The sequence below is a fragment of the Camelus dromedarius genome, chromosome 15, assembly GCF_036321535.1.
Source record: "Camelus dromedarius isolate mCamDro1 chromosome 15, mCamDro1.pat, whole genome shotgun sequence".
Taxonomy (NCBI): Eukaryota; Metazoa; Chordata; class Mammalia; order Artiodactyla; family Camelidae; genus Camelus; species Camelus dromedarius.
The window spans coordinates 19916986-19931364 of record NC_087450.1 but is presented as its reverse complement, the minus strand read 5'-3'; the positions used below and the strand labels follow the sequence as shown (position 1 = coordinate 19931364).

General features: G+C 36.4%; 1 protein-coding gene across 3 annotated transcripts in view; it reads right to left on the bottom strand.

Moving 5' to 3' along the window:
• Window positions 1-753: 753 nt before the first annotated feature.
• The window catches only part of PUS10 (pseudouridine synthase 10), a 55100-nt gene continuing 41474 nt past the window's right edge, over window positions 754-14379 (bottom strand). For 2 of the 3 annotated variants that reach the window (XM_010989760.3, XM_031467091.2), the window contains exons 12-18: window positions 12532-12588; window positions 11590-11666; window positions 11441-11496; window positions 10158-10275; window positions 6286-6428; window positions 4656-4755; window positions 754-2717 (exon numbers count right to left, since the gene is read on the bottom strand). In XM_010989760.3, coding sequence (XP_010988062.1) covers window positions 2679-2717; window positions 4656-4755; window positions 6286-6428; window positions 10158-10275; window positions 11441-11496; window positions 11590-11666; window positions 12532-12588 — 590 coding nt within the window. In that variant the 3' untranslated portion in view covers window positions 754-2678. Of the gene's footprint in view, window positions 2718-4655; window positions 4756-6285; window positions 6429-9028; window positions 9141-10157; window positions 10276-11440; window positions 11497-11589; window positions 11667-12531; window positions 12589-14379 lie in introns of those variants that run through there. The other variant, XM_064494466.1, reaches the window with a different exon arrangement.

Below are 14379 nucleotides of genomic sequence, written 5' to 3'. Positions count from 1 at the left end.
TGCTGGAAAGGTATAACCTGAATCTAATTATAAGGAAACATTAGGCAAATCCAAATGAGGAACAGTCTACAAAATAACTGGCCCGAAATCCTCAAAAACGTTAAACTAACGAGAGTCAAGGAAAGACTAATTGTTTCCAATTGGTGAAGACTAAAGGGACATAACAATTAAATGTAAAGTGTTATCCCTTGACTATGAAGGACACTGTTGGGAAAACTGGTGAAACTTGAGTGGGTAATATCAGTGTAATGTCAGTGTTAATTTCCTAATTTTGATAGCTACGTTGTAGTGAAGTAGAAGACTGTCCTTGTTTGTTTGTAGGAATCACACACTAATGTATTTGGGGTGATAGGCTCATGGCTAAGGGAAAAAACACTCTGTACTTTTCTTGCAACTTTCCTGTAAGTTTGAAATTATTTCAAAGTGAAAAATTAAATTCAAAAATATTATAAAAGTATTATTTTCTCTGTAATAATGAAGGGTATACTATTTTTAAAAAATCAACTCAGAAAGGCTTACATCAAAGAATAAAGTCCCAAAAGAAAATATCTAAGTAAGATGTTTTTCTCTTTGGAAATAGAAATTTAACTTCTAAATTGATTTCACATAACTTATAAATGTAACCAGTTACCTTACTTGGGAAATTTTTCATTTTACCATTTAAAAACAAATTTTCCAGGTAGTCAGTATTTTTACTATACTAAAGCACAGATTATATTTGGGAAGAGATACTAAGTACAAAGGCCCTTTCTCTAAGTGTTATTTAAAGAGACATTTAATTTATACAAAGCTATAAGAGACCATAAAACTAATTTTAAAATATTTATATAGGCAAAAGCTAAACTATATAGTACTCTCATTACTTAATGTTACCAGTTCTGCTTAAAGACCTCGTTAATTTTTAACAATTTGTGTCTCAATATTATGTGAACATTTGGAATAAGTATTTATAGCTAATGTTTTAAGCTTTGCTTGAAATTTTATATAATCCCAGGAATAGAAATTTAAACAACAGAAGTCTTCTGATTTAAGTTTGCTAAGGAGATTCTTAATTCTTCCATTTGCAGATCCACTAAATTCAAAGCTGAGCCAAAGGGGAACACACAAAGACTATTTCCCAAATTATTTAAATCTCTTTTGCAGCAGAATTTTCCCAGAAACTGAGAAACAGTCACACAAATGTTCTTACCTTTTTATCAAAAATTTATTTCTATTATCCCTTTCTCATTTTCTGGCATCGAAAATAGTGCAAAATTATTTGCTATTATTTGCATATGAAATTTATTCATATCAAACCATTTTCCTGATTCCTAAGGTGAGTAATATACATCTTAGTATTTATGAAGCATGTTTAATGTAGCAGTGGGAAATCCAATACTATCCAAGTCACGTGTGTTCTAAAATAAGCTTTGATAGTTGAATCAGGGCGATGGAAATTGCACTTAAATCTGAGATTTTAATAAGACTCCTTTCTGAAACTTTTCTCTTAATGACCCATCTGTTTTCTTTAGGTTTTGCTTAATGTTTTTTCTCTTCATAGTATCAACTAATGATTAACTTATTAAAATATGGTAGTAATTTGAGAGCATATGAAATTTACTTGGGCTATTTTTTGGTAAGCTTGATTTGGTATCTAAATTCCAAAATTCAATTTTCATGGTTATATGCATTAAAATGACATCCTTGGGTGCCTCCTTCACACAGCAAGTGCTCAATAATAAGGCTTATAAGAAAGAACCCTAGAGACCAGGAACCTTCAGTCCTAGTCCTAGCCATGGAAGTAACACAATTTTCAATAAATCACTTAATGTCTATTCTTTGGTTTTCATATTTATAAAGTAGAGATGATAATATCCTATCTCCCTGGTGAAGATGTCTGAAGTTGGATAATATATTGAAGCACTCTGGAATAATAGCAGCTTACCTTTGTTTAGCAATCTCAATTTTTCAAAATCTTATCTCTGGGATTAAAGTCATTGAAGGCACTTGTGTCTCATTTAAAAGCTTTATGAAAGTCTCTTACTATGTTATGCCTCAACTCCTAAGGTTTCTCTTTCTCTCCCCCAGGAAATATACTGACAATTTTAGATAGTCAAAATAGTAATAACTTGGAGTCGTTAAGATTTGTGACAGGTCACACCAAAGAGTATTTCTATTGGTAAACAGCTTGCTTGAAGCTTACTGGGAAACATATTAATGATGTCAGACTTGTATTTGATATCTTAGTATATTATAAGGATACTGTGCTGCATAAATCTAGATGTAACTTTTATGAAGATAATTTTTAAAATTCAAAACATGATTTTAAAAGTGGTATCTCGCTTGTGGCGGGAAATTTTGCTAAAAGAAATTACATCTCAGATTATCAGAGAATGTATCCTGTTTGTATACCTTTCTAAAAAAGAATTAGGAAGAGAATGGTTTCATAATTCATAGTTTGACTTGTGCGGGGAGGGGGAACAAGAAAAATCGTAAGACATCCTAAGAACAATTCAACACAAAATATACACATACATAGAACCTGAGATGTTAACAACAAACTTAAGAATATATAGATCAACATGATCCAAATGGTTTCCAAGACACCGTTATGGTGGGTAAACAGCCAGTTCACAGTGCATGCCACACGGATGTCCACATCGTGCCGGAAAACCCTATTCTGTTTCCAAATTTGAAAGCTAGTCATCCAGAGCAGGGGGCCAATCAACATCTACAGACTAGAAGGAAGAAAACAAGTCATTAAAACATTACTGTTCCAGTAAACATTTGCTGGTAATGCTGTAAAAGTTTAACAGTTTTAATATAATGCAACAGAAGAAACTGCATTGGGAGAAAAGAGCCATTGAACACTACAATTGAACACTCTTAAGATCCACTCTAGGACTTGGATTCTTGGGCCTGAAGTATGTTCCTAAATTCCTGAGTATCTGGTTACTCAGCTAGTTAGCCAGTTATTAATTGTACCTTTTGACCGATAAGAGACTAGAAAACATTTAAATCTTTTTTTAACATTTTAAGATATCATTATCTATGGGTAAAGTAGCAAATAAATTCAGGAGGCAACACCAACTTTCCCTCAGAAGTCTCAGAAACTTTTAGTCTTCAGATCATTTTCATTTTCCCATCTTGCATTTAACAATACTCAGGTACTCTGTACACTTACAGTCTTGTTTGTAGCTTAGCAACTAAATGTGAAATAAATGATTATGAAAGATCACCTGGAACTAGAAATGGATTAGAGATCTTTACATATCACATATAAGTCTAGCAAAATTCTTGTTTCTTTTAAAATTGAATTTATCTATCTCTACTCATCCTGGTTTGGCTCTTTTGGAACAAAACCTTGATCTCTGAGTCATAATGGAATTACAGCAGCAGAATGGTTTGCCCCTACATAAATAATCATGTTCCTGGCATTAAAAGTATGAAACTGCATTTTGCTTTAACTAGAAGGCCTATTTAGAAGTTAGTTTTAAAAGTAATTAAATAAATAAAAACCACACAACTACTGTACCCATGTTGTTTTTTGAAACTTAAAGTTTAAAACCTGAAATAATTTACTAAAAATGATTTTTTTAAATTAATCTATGCATCACTACCAGATTTGGAAATTTTTATTAGAAAAGCCCAGATTTACAACCCATATATAAATTAATGGGTGCTTTCTCAAGCCTGAAACCAAACATTATTGATCACAATCTTGTATGTGTTGAGGGAAGGGGAGGGTAGAAATGTTTGTAGGGTTTTAAAAGCTCTAAAGGTGATTTCAATGGACAGTCAGGGCTGAGAAAACTTGGCCTGTGGCCCTTTGACACTCTTAAGCTAAGAAGGCTCCCTGCAACCTTGAAGGTACCACAGGAGGTGTATAAAATCTAATCTGAAAGCACTTCAAGAGAATTGCTGGTAAGATAATAATGTTTCAGTGATCAATTTGATTACCAGGCTGTTTTCACACTAGGCAATTATACCAAATATACCCATTTCTTTTTATTTATAACTGATAATATACCCAAGTGCAAGCTTTTTTTTTTTTTTTTTTTTGGTGGGCTCAATTCCTAATCAGTTATTCACCAAAAAGCACAATTTGTGACTCAATACCTATTGATGCTCAAATGAGAGAAACAGTTATGGAGAATTGCCTGAAAGACCCATTCATTCCATTCCTCTCGTTATTTAAGAATTTAATCTGATTTCAATTCAGACTATAAGAGTAGAGAATTTGGACAACATAGAATCCTTATAGAACTGCTTTTTTTTTTTATAACCATTGGCTCATCCCATTTTCTATCCCTGTCCTGAATATGTGTTTCTAAGTAAGCTCCCTTAAATTCTTTATAAAAGAGTCCAAAGGATATATGAAGGGCACATACAACTTCATTTCCTTGCTTGATTTAAGAACTTAGATCTCATGTCATATGTACAGCACAGTTAAGTAAAGTAGCTATATATTTGCAAGGATCATAATGAGAGCTTGTTTTTTAAAAAAAAAGAAACACATCCTGATGCCAGTCTCTCCCTGCAATATAATGCTGTGAGATTTCAACCATTTTAAAATACCTATTAAAGTGAATAGTACTACCTGGCTTCATGCTAAAAAGCATAACCATGGCTCAATTCAGTGTACAAACAGGCAGTTTCACAACAAAATGGTTTACCTCAACATCCAGCTCAAGAATGTCTGCAGTCACATCCATCAGCGAGCCAATGTTCGGCCTGGTTCTCCCAAAGTCTCCATGTACAAACTCTTTAATGTAGCTGGGGTTTGTTTAAGGAAAAAATGAAATAAAAGTTTGTTCTTAGATGATAAATAAAAAGTTAACACCACAATATGCTAATATTATGTCCTCTTTACTTTCCAATAGTTTATTCACTCTACTTTGACCAAATGTTTTGACTCACATAATTATCTAGTCTTCTTTGCTAAACTCCTAATTATTCAACAATTGTCCCTTTTCTCTCACTTTATAGAGTGCCACTTCTGAGTAGCGATGATGAGGGGAGATAACCAAAAAGCCCCAGAATAAAAGTCCAGAGTGGTTTTTTTATTCATAGCCAGAGGGATAAGGTATAAGTCAAATGAACTAGTTCAGTATACTGAGCAATATATGTGAAAAATTCACATTTTTCTGTGTATAACCACATAGTATCTGAAGTTCTACCAAATAGTATTTCTTGGCTAATGGCTTAAGTACATGTACATGGCTGGTTCTAAAAGTATGTTAATGAGATTGAAAAGACATTAGTTTCTTCAAAAGACCATTGCATTTCTTCCTAGCACACCAAAATAAAAGCTGAAATTAGATTAAAAAAATTTTCTAATCTGTGATTCCTTTGAAATTACATCTACAATAGGCAAATGTGCTCCAAATAACAAAGATACAGTGGTCTGCCCACTGGTCTAAATATATCATGCCTTGATCCAAACTGTAAAAATTTAGATTTTAGGAGTAAATAACCTATACTTGTTTCAGCTTAGTCACTCCTGGGATAGAGCAGGGGAAGAAGAGGGCAGAGAAGGTTGATGGAGAATGGCAGGCAGGCTAATTACAGCAATATAGTGAGAATGCTATTTGGTGACTAAAACTTTTTTTCCCTTATCATATCCAATAAATGTCATTGTTTTTTACTAGTTAGAAGGCATCTTATCACATCATGCTATTGGATCATGAAATAATGTAAAACTGAGAAACAAACAAGGAGCACCTTTGAAAAATAAACTAAAGCTAACACTACGGCAATTTCCTGATCTATTTTAACCAGCAACTCAGATCTGATACAAAACCACACAAAGCAGGGTAGCTTATGAACAAGCAATCAACCTGGGACTCTTCTCTTGTTCTGGGCCAGTGGCCAAATACAGTGACAGTCACTACATAAGGTAAGGCCACTTCCATCTACCATCCCTGTTTAATTATCTGGGGGAAATGCTCAAAATGCTGAAAGGACCCAAATGTGGTTATGAATATGTGACTTGCAAAATGTGTAAAGACATGAATCAATGAATCAATCAAAGTGTTCCCTGAGTACTTACTATGTACTCAGCATTGTATGAGATACTCAGTATTTTAAAGTTCACATTGAACTGGCTGTTGCCTCATGGTTTAAAATATCACTTTGAAAAACACAAGTTTAATGTGTAAGAACCCCTCAGACCAAAAACACCTCCAACCCAAACCTTTCCCTAACCGTTCCTAGATCGATCAAGTTCAACCTCTTTTCTAGGGCAGCATGAACCCTCCCAACAGGGTTCTGGTTAGATCAGTGCTACCGGAGGTGAAAGGATACGTTCCAGCTTGAGTCTTCAGGTAGAGGCGGAAGTGATGTTCATCCACGTAGTGTGTCTCCATGGAGTGAATGATGCGAGTTCTCACAGCCAAGGGCCTACGGTGGAGGACCCGTAAAGGAGTTTTCTGGTCAATCTTTAAGTCCTAGAGGAGGATACGATAACCATGGTGTCAGCTTTGCTGCCCAGTGAAGCCCGTCTTAGCACCTCCTCTGTCATCCATGGCTCACTACAGACATTTTCTTAAAGGACCCCATCTATCACTGTCATGACAGAAACCAATACTAAAATAAATTGTATCCTCTAAGGTTTAAGTCAACTCTATGGGACTTCCCATAACCCAGTCCACAATTACTCATTTTCTGGGCCCCAGTAAGCCATTAAAAAAAACCAAAAAAGGCTTAAAGGTAAATGATCCCTAAGGTCCCCTTTGCTCTAATAGTCAACAAATTGTTTAGGACCCTGGAGTTCTATCCTGCCCTTTAACAGAGCTCTTCTAGAAGACAATGTTCTTACCTATTTGTTCCCTAACCCAAAAGAGTGACCTACCAGTGGGGATTTCAGACTGAGGTGAGAAATGGCTGTTTGTAGGTGGGACATCAGCATTACTTGTGTGCTTGGGCCATGTGCGTGTTTTAGGGAGAACCGTATACCTACTCACAGGTTATTTTTTGGGTTATACAAAAGGATATATCTGGAAAATTAACAGTTGCATCACTGTCCAGGGTCATGTTTCAATACAGTAAATTATAAGTGTGTACAATAAACCAGGACCTCTCAATATTTGTTAGCCCAGTTAAATTACTTAAGAATAATAATGCATGTCTTTTTACATCAGGTCTTTAGGGACACAGGCTTATTTTTCTCACAATTAGAGATTTCCTTTTATGTCACAAGGTAGAAATTTAAAAATAGAGATTAATATTGTAAAAGGCCAACTAATTCTAAGTTTTAAAAATAGATATTGGGCATAACCAGCAATGCAGGTTCAGAAGAACTTTGAATCCTCTGCAATTTCTTGTTGGAACAACTCCTTCTTAATTTACATGATTAGTGAGTGCCTGAAGCCATGATGAGAAAAGAAAAATTTCCATCTGGTCTCCCCTCTATCAAGTTCTCCACCAAGAAAGAAGAGCAAGTTCTGACAAAGACTACACTTGAAATGACATGACTGCTTTTATCAGAGCAGTGAGTCACCCTCCTAACTCATGGGTTTTACGATTCTGTAATTCTTTGATTTTAGAAGCACTTTGTTCTGATGAGATAAGTTGTCTCCATAAGGGTTGACGTTACTCTGGCCAAAAGGACCAAAAAAAGGACAAAGCTGAATTATTACGGAATCTGTAACGACTCGGCTGCACTTCAGAGCACAGAGCCAGCTGGCCTTTAAAGGAGTGACTAGCTAAGGCATGCCCTTCTCTGTCTCCTTCACCTCAAGTCAGTCCCAGGACTCTGACCCAGGAGCAGTCAATGGAGGCACAACTGAGCTGGTAGAGCCACCACTGCTTCCATCGTAATGCTCTGATCAGCACACGCTGGTGTGTCTTTTTTGGTCTGGTTGTTTATTTAACAAACAAAAGGAAACCACTTCATTTACTCTGCTGTCCCCACACTGCTAAATCTTCAGAAGCACATAGCACACACAAGCGATTTTTTTTTCCTTAGACGTAGTAGTAAGGGAGAAGGATTCCTCCCTAAAAACAAGGAGAAAAGTAGTAAATTTGAAGTGACTTTTTTCTCAGAAAAGGGGCATTAACTCAGTTTTTATATATTTGATGCTAATAGGAATATCTGAAAAAATGTTTTAACCCTAACACTTGGAAGTCAACTAGTCTCACTGGTGCACCTGAGGTGTGGTGCATTAAAATAGACCCTTTCACTACCTGGTACGTTACCTATTCTTTCAGCATTATTTCTGAATTAGCTCTTCGGCAACCCCTAAACTGTGAATCTATTTTTAAAATGAGTTTTTATATTCCTCTAAATAAGCTATACACATGTGATGGAATAGAGGTTTAGAAATTTATTTTGCAATCTCAGAGATATCTGTCTATAGTATTACTATCATCCTAAAGACCGGAGACAATAGGGCAAAAAGCCACAGGGCTCTAGATATGGAATCACAGAACCTGAGAACTGGAGGACCCAGTGGGGGTCATCTAGTCCACCTTTCATTTTATAGATGAACTGCTCCAAGCAGGTGAATGACTTGTATGTTTTCACCAAAACACTCAAAAATATAAGCATTATTCTGTACTTTGCTTTTTTCTTGTAATGTCATGGGTGTTCCTACAAGTCACAGATGTAGACTTCCCTCTATCTTTTTTTCCAATAGTTTAAGGCATATATACACACAATAACAGAAATTAAATGGGATCACATGCTGGGGTTTTTTTTAAACAACTTTTTAAAAAACTGCTGAATAATATTCCAACTTGTTCTACCATTTCCTTATTGAAGGAAATTCATGCTGTTTCCAGTTTTGCTTTTGCTAATTTTGTCACTCTGAACAAATGTCCTTGTGCACATATCCTTCTGCACTGGAGTTTTATTTCCTCAGGACAGATTGCCAGTAGTGGAAGTGCTGGGTAGAAGTCCAGCATATTTTTTATTTTTACAGTCATTGCCACATTGTTTTCCAAAAAGCCTGAAACACTCTCTACTGAAGATGTGTACAACTCGCCTTCTTCCCCACTCCAACCAGCAGGCATTCTTAGTCTCAGAGGAATAAAGTGAGGTCTTACTGTTACTTCACTCTGGAGGTGGAACATCTTTTCAAATGATTCTTGGCCATTTGGAGTTGCTCTTTCTTCAGCTATCTGTTCATATGCTTTGTCCATGTTTCTCTCTTGGGTGTCTGTGTTTTTCATAAGTATAAAGTTATGGTATCTTATGGTATCTTCTGCCATACCATTTGTTTTCTACATAGTCATACATACGTGTATACATAAGCACAGACTTGTGTGTATGTGTGTTTAAATCACAATGTATCATCCTCTATATATTCTTATAGCTTGTTTCTTCCCCCTTAGCATTTATCAGGAACATTTTCCCTTGGCAATAGATACTCATCTACCATATACTTTCTAACAGCTGGCTAGTAATAGTCCATCATATAGATAAGCCGTAAGATTAAACCAGTCCCCTCTAGCAGATCATCTCAATTATTACAAAATATGGCCCACTTAAATAGTGTTGTGATAACTATACACGTCTTTGTGCCCATTTATGCTCATCCCCTGCATTTGAAAGTAAGTTATCTTTACAGGAAGAGGTGGGGGCAGGTGGGAAGACATATGCAAATGAACATGTAGACCTTCTACAGTGATGTGCTCATGTGAAGGAAAATCTAGCATGTGCCCGAACATTTGTGCTCCACATACATCATCCTGTTCCATTTATTTAACATGTTTTATTTATTCACTTAATCTCGGCATCAATTCTATTAGATAAGTGCTATCTTACAGTTCCTTTTTACAGATGGCCAAATATAATAATAGCATTTCTGAGTGTTTTCTATGTGTTAGATCCTATTCTAAGTGCTTTATATGACTAAACTCATTTAATCCTTCTAACTGATTTTATAGATGAAGCACCAAGAGGCTAAGCAACTTGTCCAAAGTCACACAACTAAGAAATGGAAATCCAGGATTTACACCGAGGCGATCTGTTCTGGGAGTCAGGCTCTTCACCACTAGCAATGCTGCGTCTCAGACAGCTCAGATGAATTGCCCAGTCATTTAACTAGTAAATGGCAAAGCTGGGATTTAGCATCAAGTCTCACAGTCCCCAGAGCTTGTTGGTAACAAATGAGAAAACAAAGGACTCTTTTATAGGCAGTAGAAAAATAAAAAGAATTACAGCACTGAATTACCTTTATGTCATCTAGGAATTCAATGTCCTTCCTCTGTATTGCTTTATTTGTCCATATTAAGGCACTATAGGTCTTGGTCTTTTCTTCTTCACCTTCTTTCATATGTCCTATTGCCTCTCTAAACAAAAATAATAAAAGAAAGTTTATCTGGATATATAAAATACAGACAAGCCTTGCCCTGAACTTCCCTTTCTTTAAAAATCACTTTATTGAGATATAATTTGCATACAATTCCCCTGTTTTAACTGAACGATTCAGTGATTTTTTTAGTACATTTACAGAGTTGTGCAGCTATCACCACAATCTACTTTTAGAATACTTTCATCACCCCAAAAGAGAAACTCCACACCTATGTGCAGTCACTTCTCATTCTCCACTTCCCCCAGCCCTTGGCAAGCACTAATCGACTTTCTATCTCTATAGATTTCCCTACTCCAAGCATTTCATGTAAAATGATATCATACAATATGTGGTATTTGGTGTCTGGCTTCCTTCACTTCATAATGTTTCTAAGGTTCATCCATGTTGTAGCAGGTGTCAGTGCTTCATTCCTTTTTGTTACTGAACAGTAGTCTATTTATGGATAGACCACTGTTTGTTTATCCATAGATATTGGGTTGTTTCTACTTTTTTGCTATTGTAATGCTCCTATGAACACTCATGTAGAAGTCTTTGCGTGGATGTACACTTTCATTTCTCATGGGTATATATCTAGAAGTGGAATTGCTGGGTCATATGGTTACTCTATATTTAACCTCTTGAGAAACTGCTAAACTGTTTTCCAAGGTGGCAGCACTTCAATCTCACAGCAATGTATGAGGGATCCAATTTCTCCATATCCTTGTCAACTCTTGTTATTTTCTGTCTTTTTATGAAGTGAGATCTCACTGTGGTTTTTATTTGCATTCCCCTAATAACTGAAGATGTTGAGCATTTTTTCTCTTTTTTTTTCTTTTTTTTTTTTGGTGGAGTCAGGTAATTAGGTTTATTTATTTATTTATTCGTAGAGGAGGTACTGGGGATTGAACCCAGGACCTCATGCATGCTAACCATGTGCTCTACCACTTGAGCTATACCCTCCCCCCGAGCACTTTTTCATATATTTGTTGGTTATTCATACATCCTCTTTGGAGAAATGTGCACTTAATCATCTCTCATCTCTCACTGGGTTGTCTTCTTATTATGAAGTTCTTTATACATTCTGGATACAGATTCCTTATCAGATATGTGATCTACAACCAAAACTTCCCTTTTGAAATCATCTCCAGTGGGCCTATCCTTACCTTGTGACAATCTGCAAGTCACGGACTTGGATTTTGTTCGACGAGTTATTAATTTTCTGCAGTATTAGAAAAAGAAAAACAATTAGCAACTCTAGCTCAGTTACGGAGTGGCAGAAACATGACAATTTCCATGTCATGAAGTGGTTTACCTGCTGAAGTTCCTTAATTTCTTGTGAAGTGAAATGTGCTCTATGAGGATTCACCAGCTCAATTGCAAAGGGCCTTCCTGGCAGCACACACCCCGTCATGAAACAGAAACGTGTTGATGGAGTTAACATTTGGGCTAATGCAAGAGGGTTAGGAGGTGTGAAAAAACGAGTTGAGCTCTAGGGACTGAACGTTTAGTGACATGACTACATCTAGGGGAGGGAAGGATGTGTGAAAAGAATCAAGGGGCTTTTTGGGGGCTGCTAAAACCCACTACAGGCAATATGTGAAAATGACTGTTTTCCCAAAGGTCCATGGACAAGCCTGTGTTAATTACAAAATCAAATTCAAACAGCCACTAATTGACTTGGTTACACCTAACATAAAGTTGTCCCATGCAGTAATGCCCAGGTATACCAAGCTGAAATACATTCTCCTAGCCTAGTCCACTAATGAAATGAAAAGCTGAGATTCCATGAGAAAAAGGGATTACAAATCTCAAATAGCTCAAGATTATTCTCATCATCTTTCTTGCAATTCAACACTGTAAAATGAGAGAAATGAAAGGGTAAGAGAGCAGAAGCACTTTTTAAATGAAGATGTGCATTTTGAAAACTGTACTGGTACTGCTGAAATGTTATTAAGTGGAACAATTAATAACCAAACTTTTGGAAAATATCAGGCACCTCTTTGTTAACGCACAGAAAAGCCTCTTGCAACCTACAGGTATGCAAAAAAGGTGGCCTCTGAAGAAATAATTCCTGTTAAAACATACTCATATAATTTATAAAAGTAGCTCCATAATCCACAAGGCTTCCTCACATGCAGCAGCTCTGGGCTGTGCCCACTCTGATTTTGACTAAGTGACTATAATAAATCTGCTGTCTGAAAAGGGTGATAATCTGAAAGTTAATTCTAGTTAAGTAATGTTGTCGCAATCTTACCATTTCCTAATGTTCTCACATCTACATCTTCTCTTCCAGAGGATGAAAAATTAAAGCCTTTGGAAAGCAGATAAAGAAAAAAAAAATCAGAGACATGATAGTCCTTAGACTTTCATTCTCATCTTTTAGCAAAAACCCAATTTGTCTTGAACAATCTATTGGAGAATCCCAAGGAATAGTCATCATCCCACCTCTAATCCCAATCTCTACTAAAAATAGCAAAGGTGATAATAAATAACATTTATTGAGCACTTACTACATGCCAGGCACTGAACTAAATTTCTGCACACATTACTTCATTTAATCCTTATTATAACCTTATGAGGTAGGTATTAAATAAAAGAACACCAAGTTTCTGAAAGGTTAAGTACTTTTCCCAAGATCACAAGAATAAATGGAAGAGCTAGGTGTTTCTGATGTCAAAGCGAGACCTTAGTCATTGCATGGGAAATCCAAAGGCAGAGCACTTTTTGCAGGAAGGCCCCACCACCACCCTAACTACAAACTTATGGTGAAAAATCTATCTTTCTTTTCCTTAAAACAAAAGAAAAACAAAGCAGAAACATTATTTGAGAATTAAACTCTATGAAAGGAAGGAGGGGGGAAGAAAAAGAGCTTTGAGTCTGAAAGCAAATTCATTATATAAGTAAACCTAAGCTTGGACCATGACAAAACAAGTGTTCATTTTACGATAGATCATCACAGACTAAAAACTGCAAATACTGGAATGGGAAAGAGGCTTGAACAGGGAGGGGAGGTTACATGACAATGTTCTTAGACTCAGAAATGACTGATGATTTCACCATCATCTCCACAGCAAACATGACCGTGAGCAGGCATTATTCCACGCACTTCATATATGTTAACACTATGAGGTAGATACTATCATTATCCCCATTTTACTTTTAAGGAAGGTGAGACAGAGACAGGTAAGTAACTTGCCTAAGATCACATCCCTGGTAAGTAGTAAGGTCAGGATTTGAAGCAGCCAGCCAGTTTGGCTCCAGAGTCTCTTAACCACTGTCTATACCACACCACCACAGGCAGCCAAAGAACAGGTAGGAAATGTATGTCTAAAATTTAGCTGATTGTTCTAAATTCACATTATGTCTTGCCTTGTACCACTAATACTGTGCGTTCTACAGACTTCTGCTCAATGGAACAGTTATTTCAAAAACAAACAAAAAAAACCAAGGTCAAGAATGATCAGGTTGGGGGGAGTATAGCTCAATGGTAGCATGCGTGCGTAGCATGCATGAGGTCCTGGGTTACATCCCCAGTATCTCCAGTAATAAATCTAATTACGCCCCCCATAAAAAGAAAAAATAAAAGTTGGACAAAAAAAAAAAAAGAATGATCAGGAACTGTAAAGGGCTCAGCTAGTCTGCAGTGGCCCTCACACCTGGGGGCAGACAGACAATGGGACTGAAGGATGGGCAGAGGCCAGATGATGAAGGCCTCAGAATAACAAGTTACATAATTTGGACTTCATCCTATAGCTAGTCATAGACCAGTTTTCAGCAGGGAACTGATACGACAAATACTTATTCAATAAGTAAAGTAATAAATGTATTAGGAAAACATTTCTTGGACACTGATTTTGAGAGTATGTCAAAGTTATTAACTGGAGAATTGGCAAGTAGATAATACGATGTGGAGTGTTCAGTGACTGAGAAACAAGTCTGTATCTCCCACTGAGGGGAAGGAACCTTTACAGAAGTAGCTAGGCTGCTTCATGCAATACTGGTTTACTTCCATAGAGCTTAAAACTTAGAGGTACAACAGTCAGAACCATCTTCCCAGAGTTCTTAGATGTGAATCACAGAAGTAACAAGTAATATATCTGAG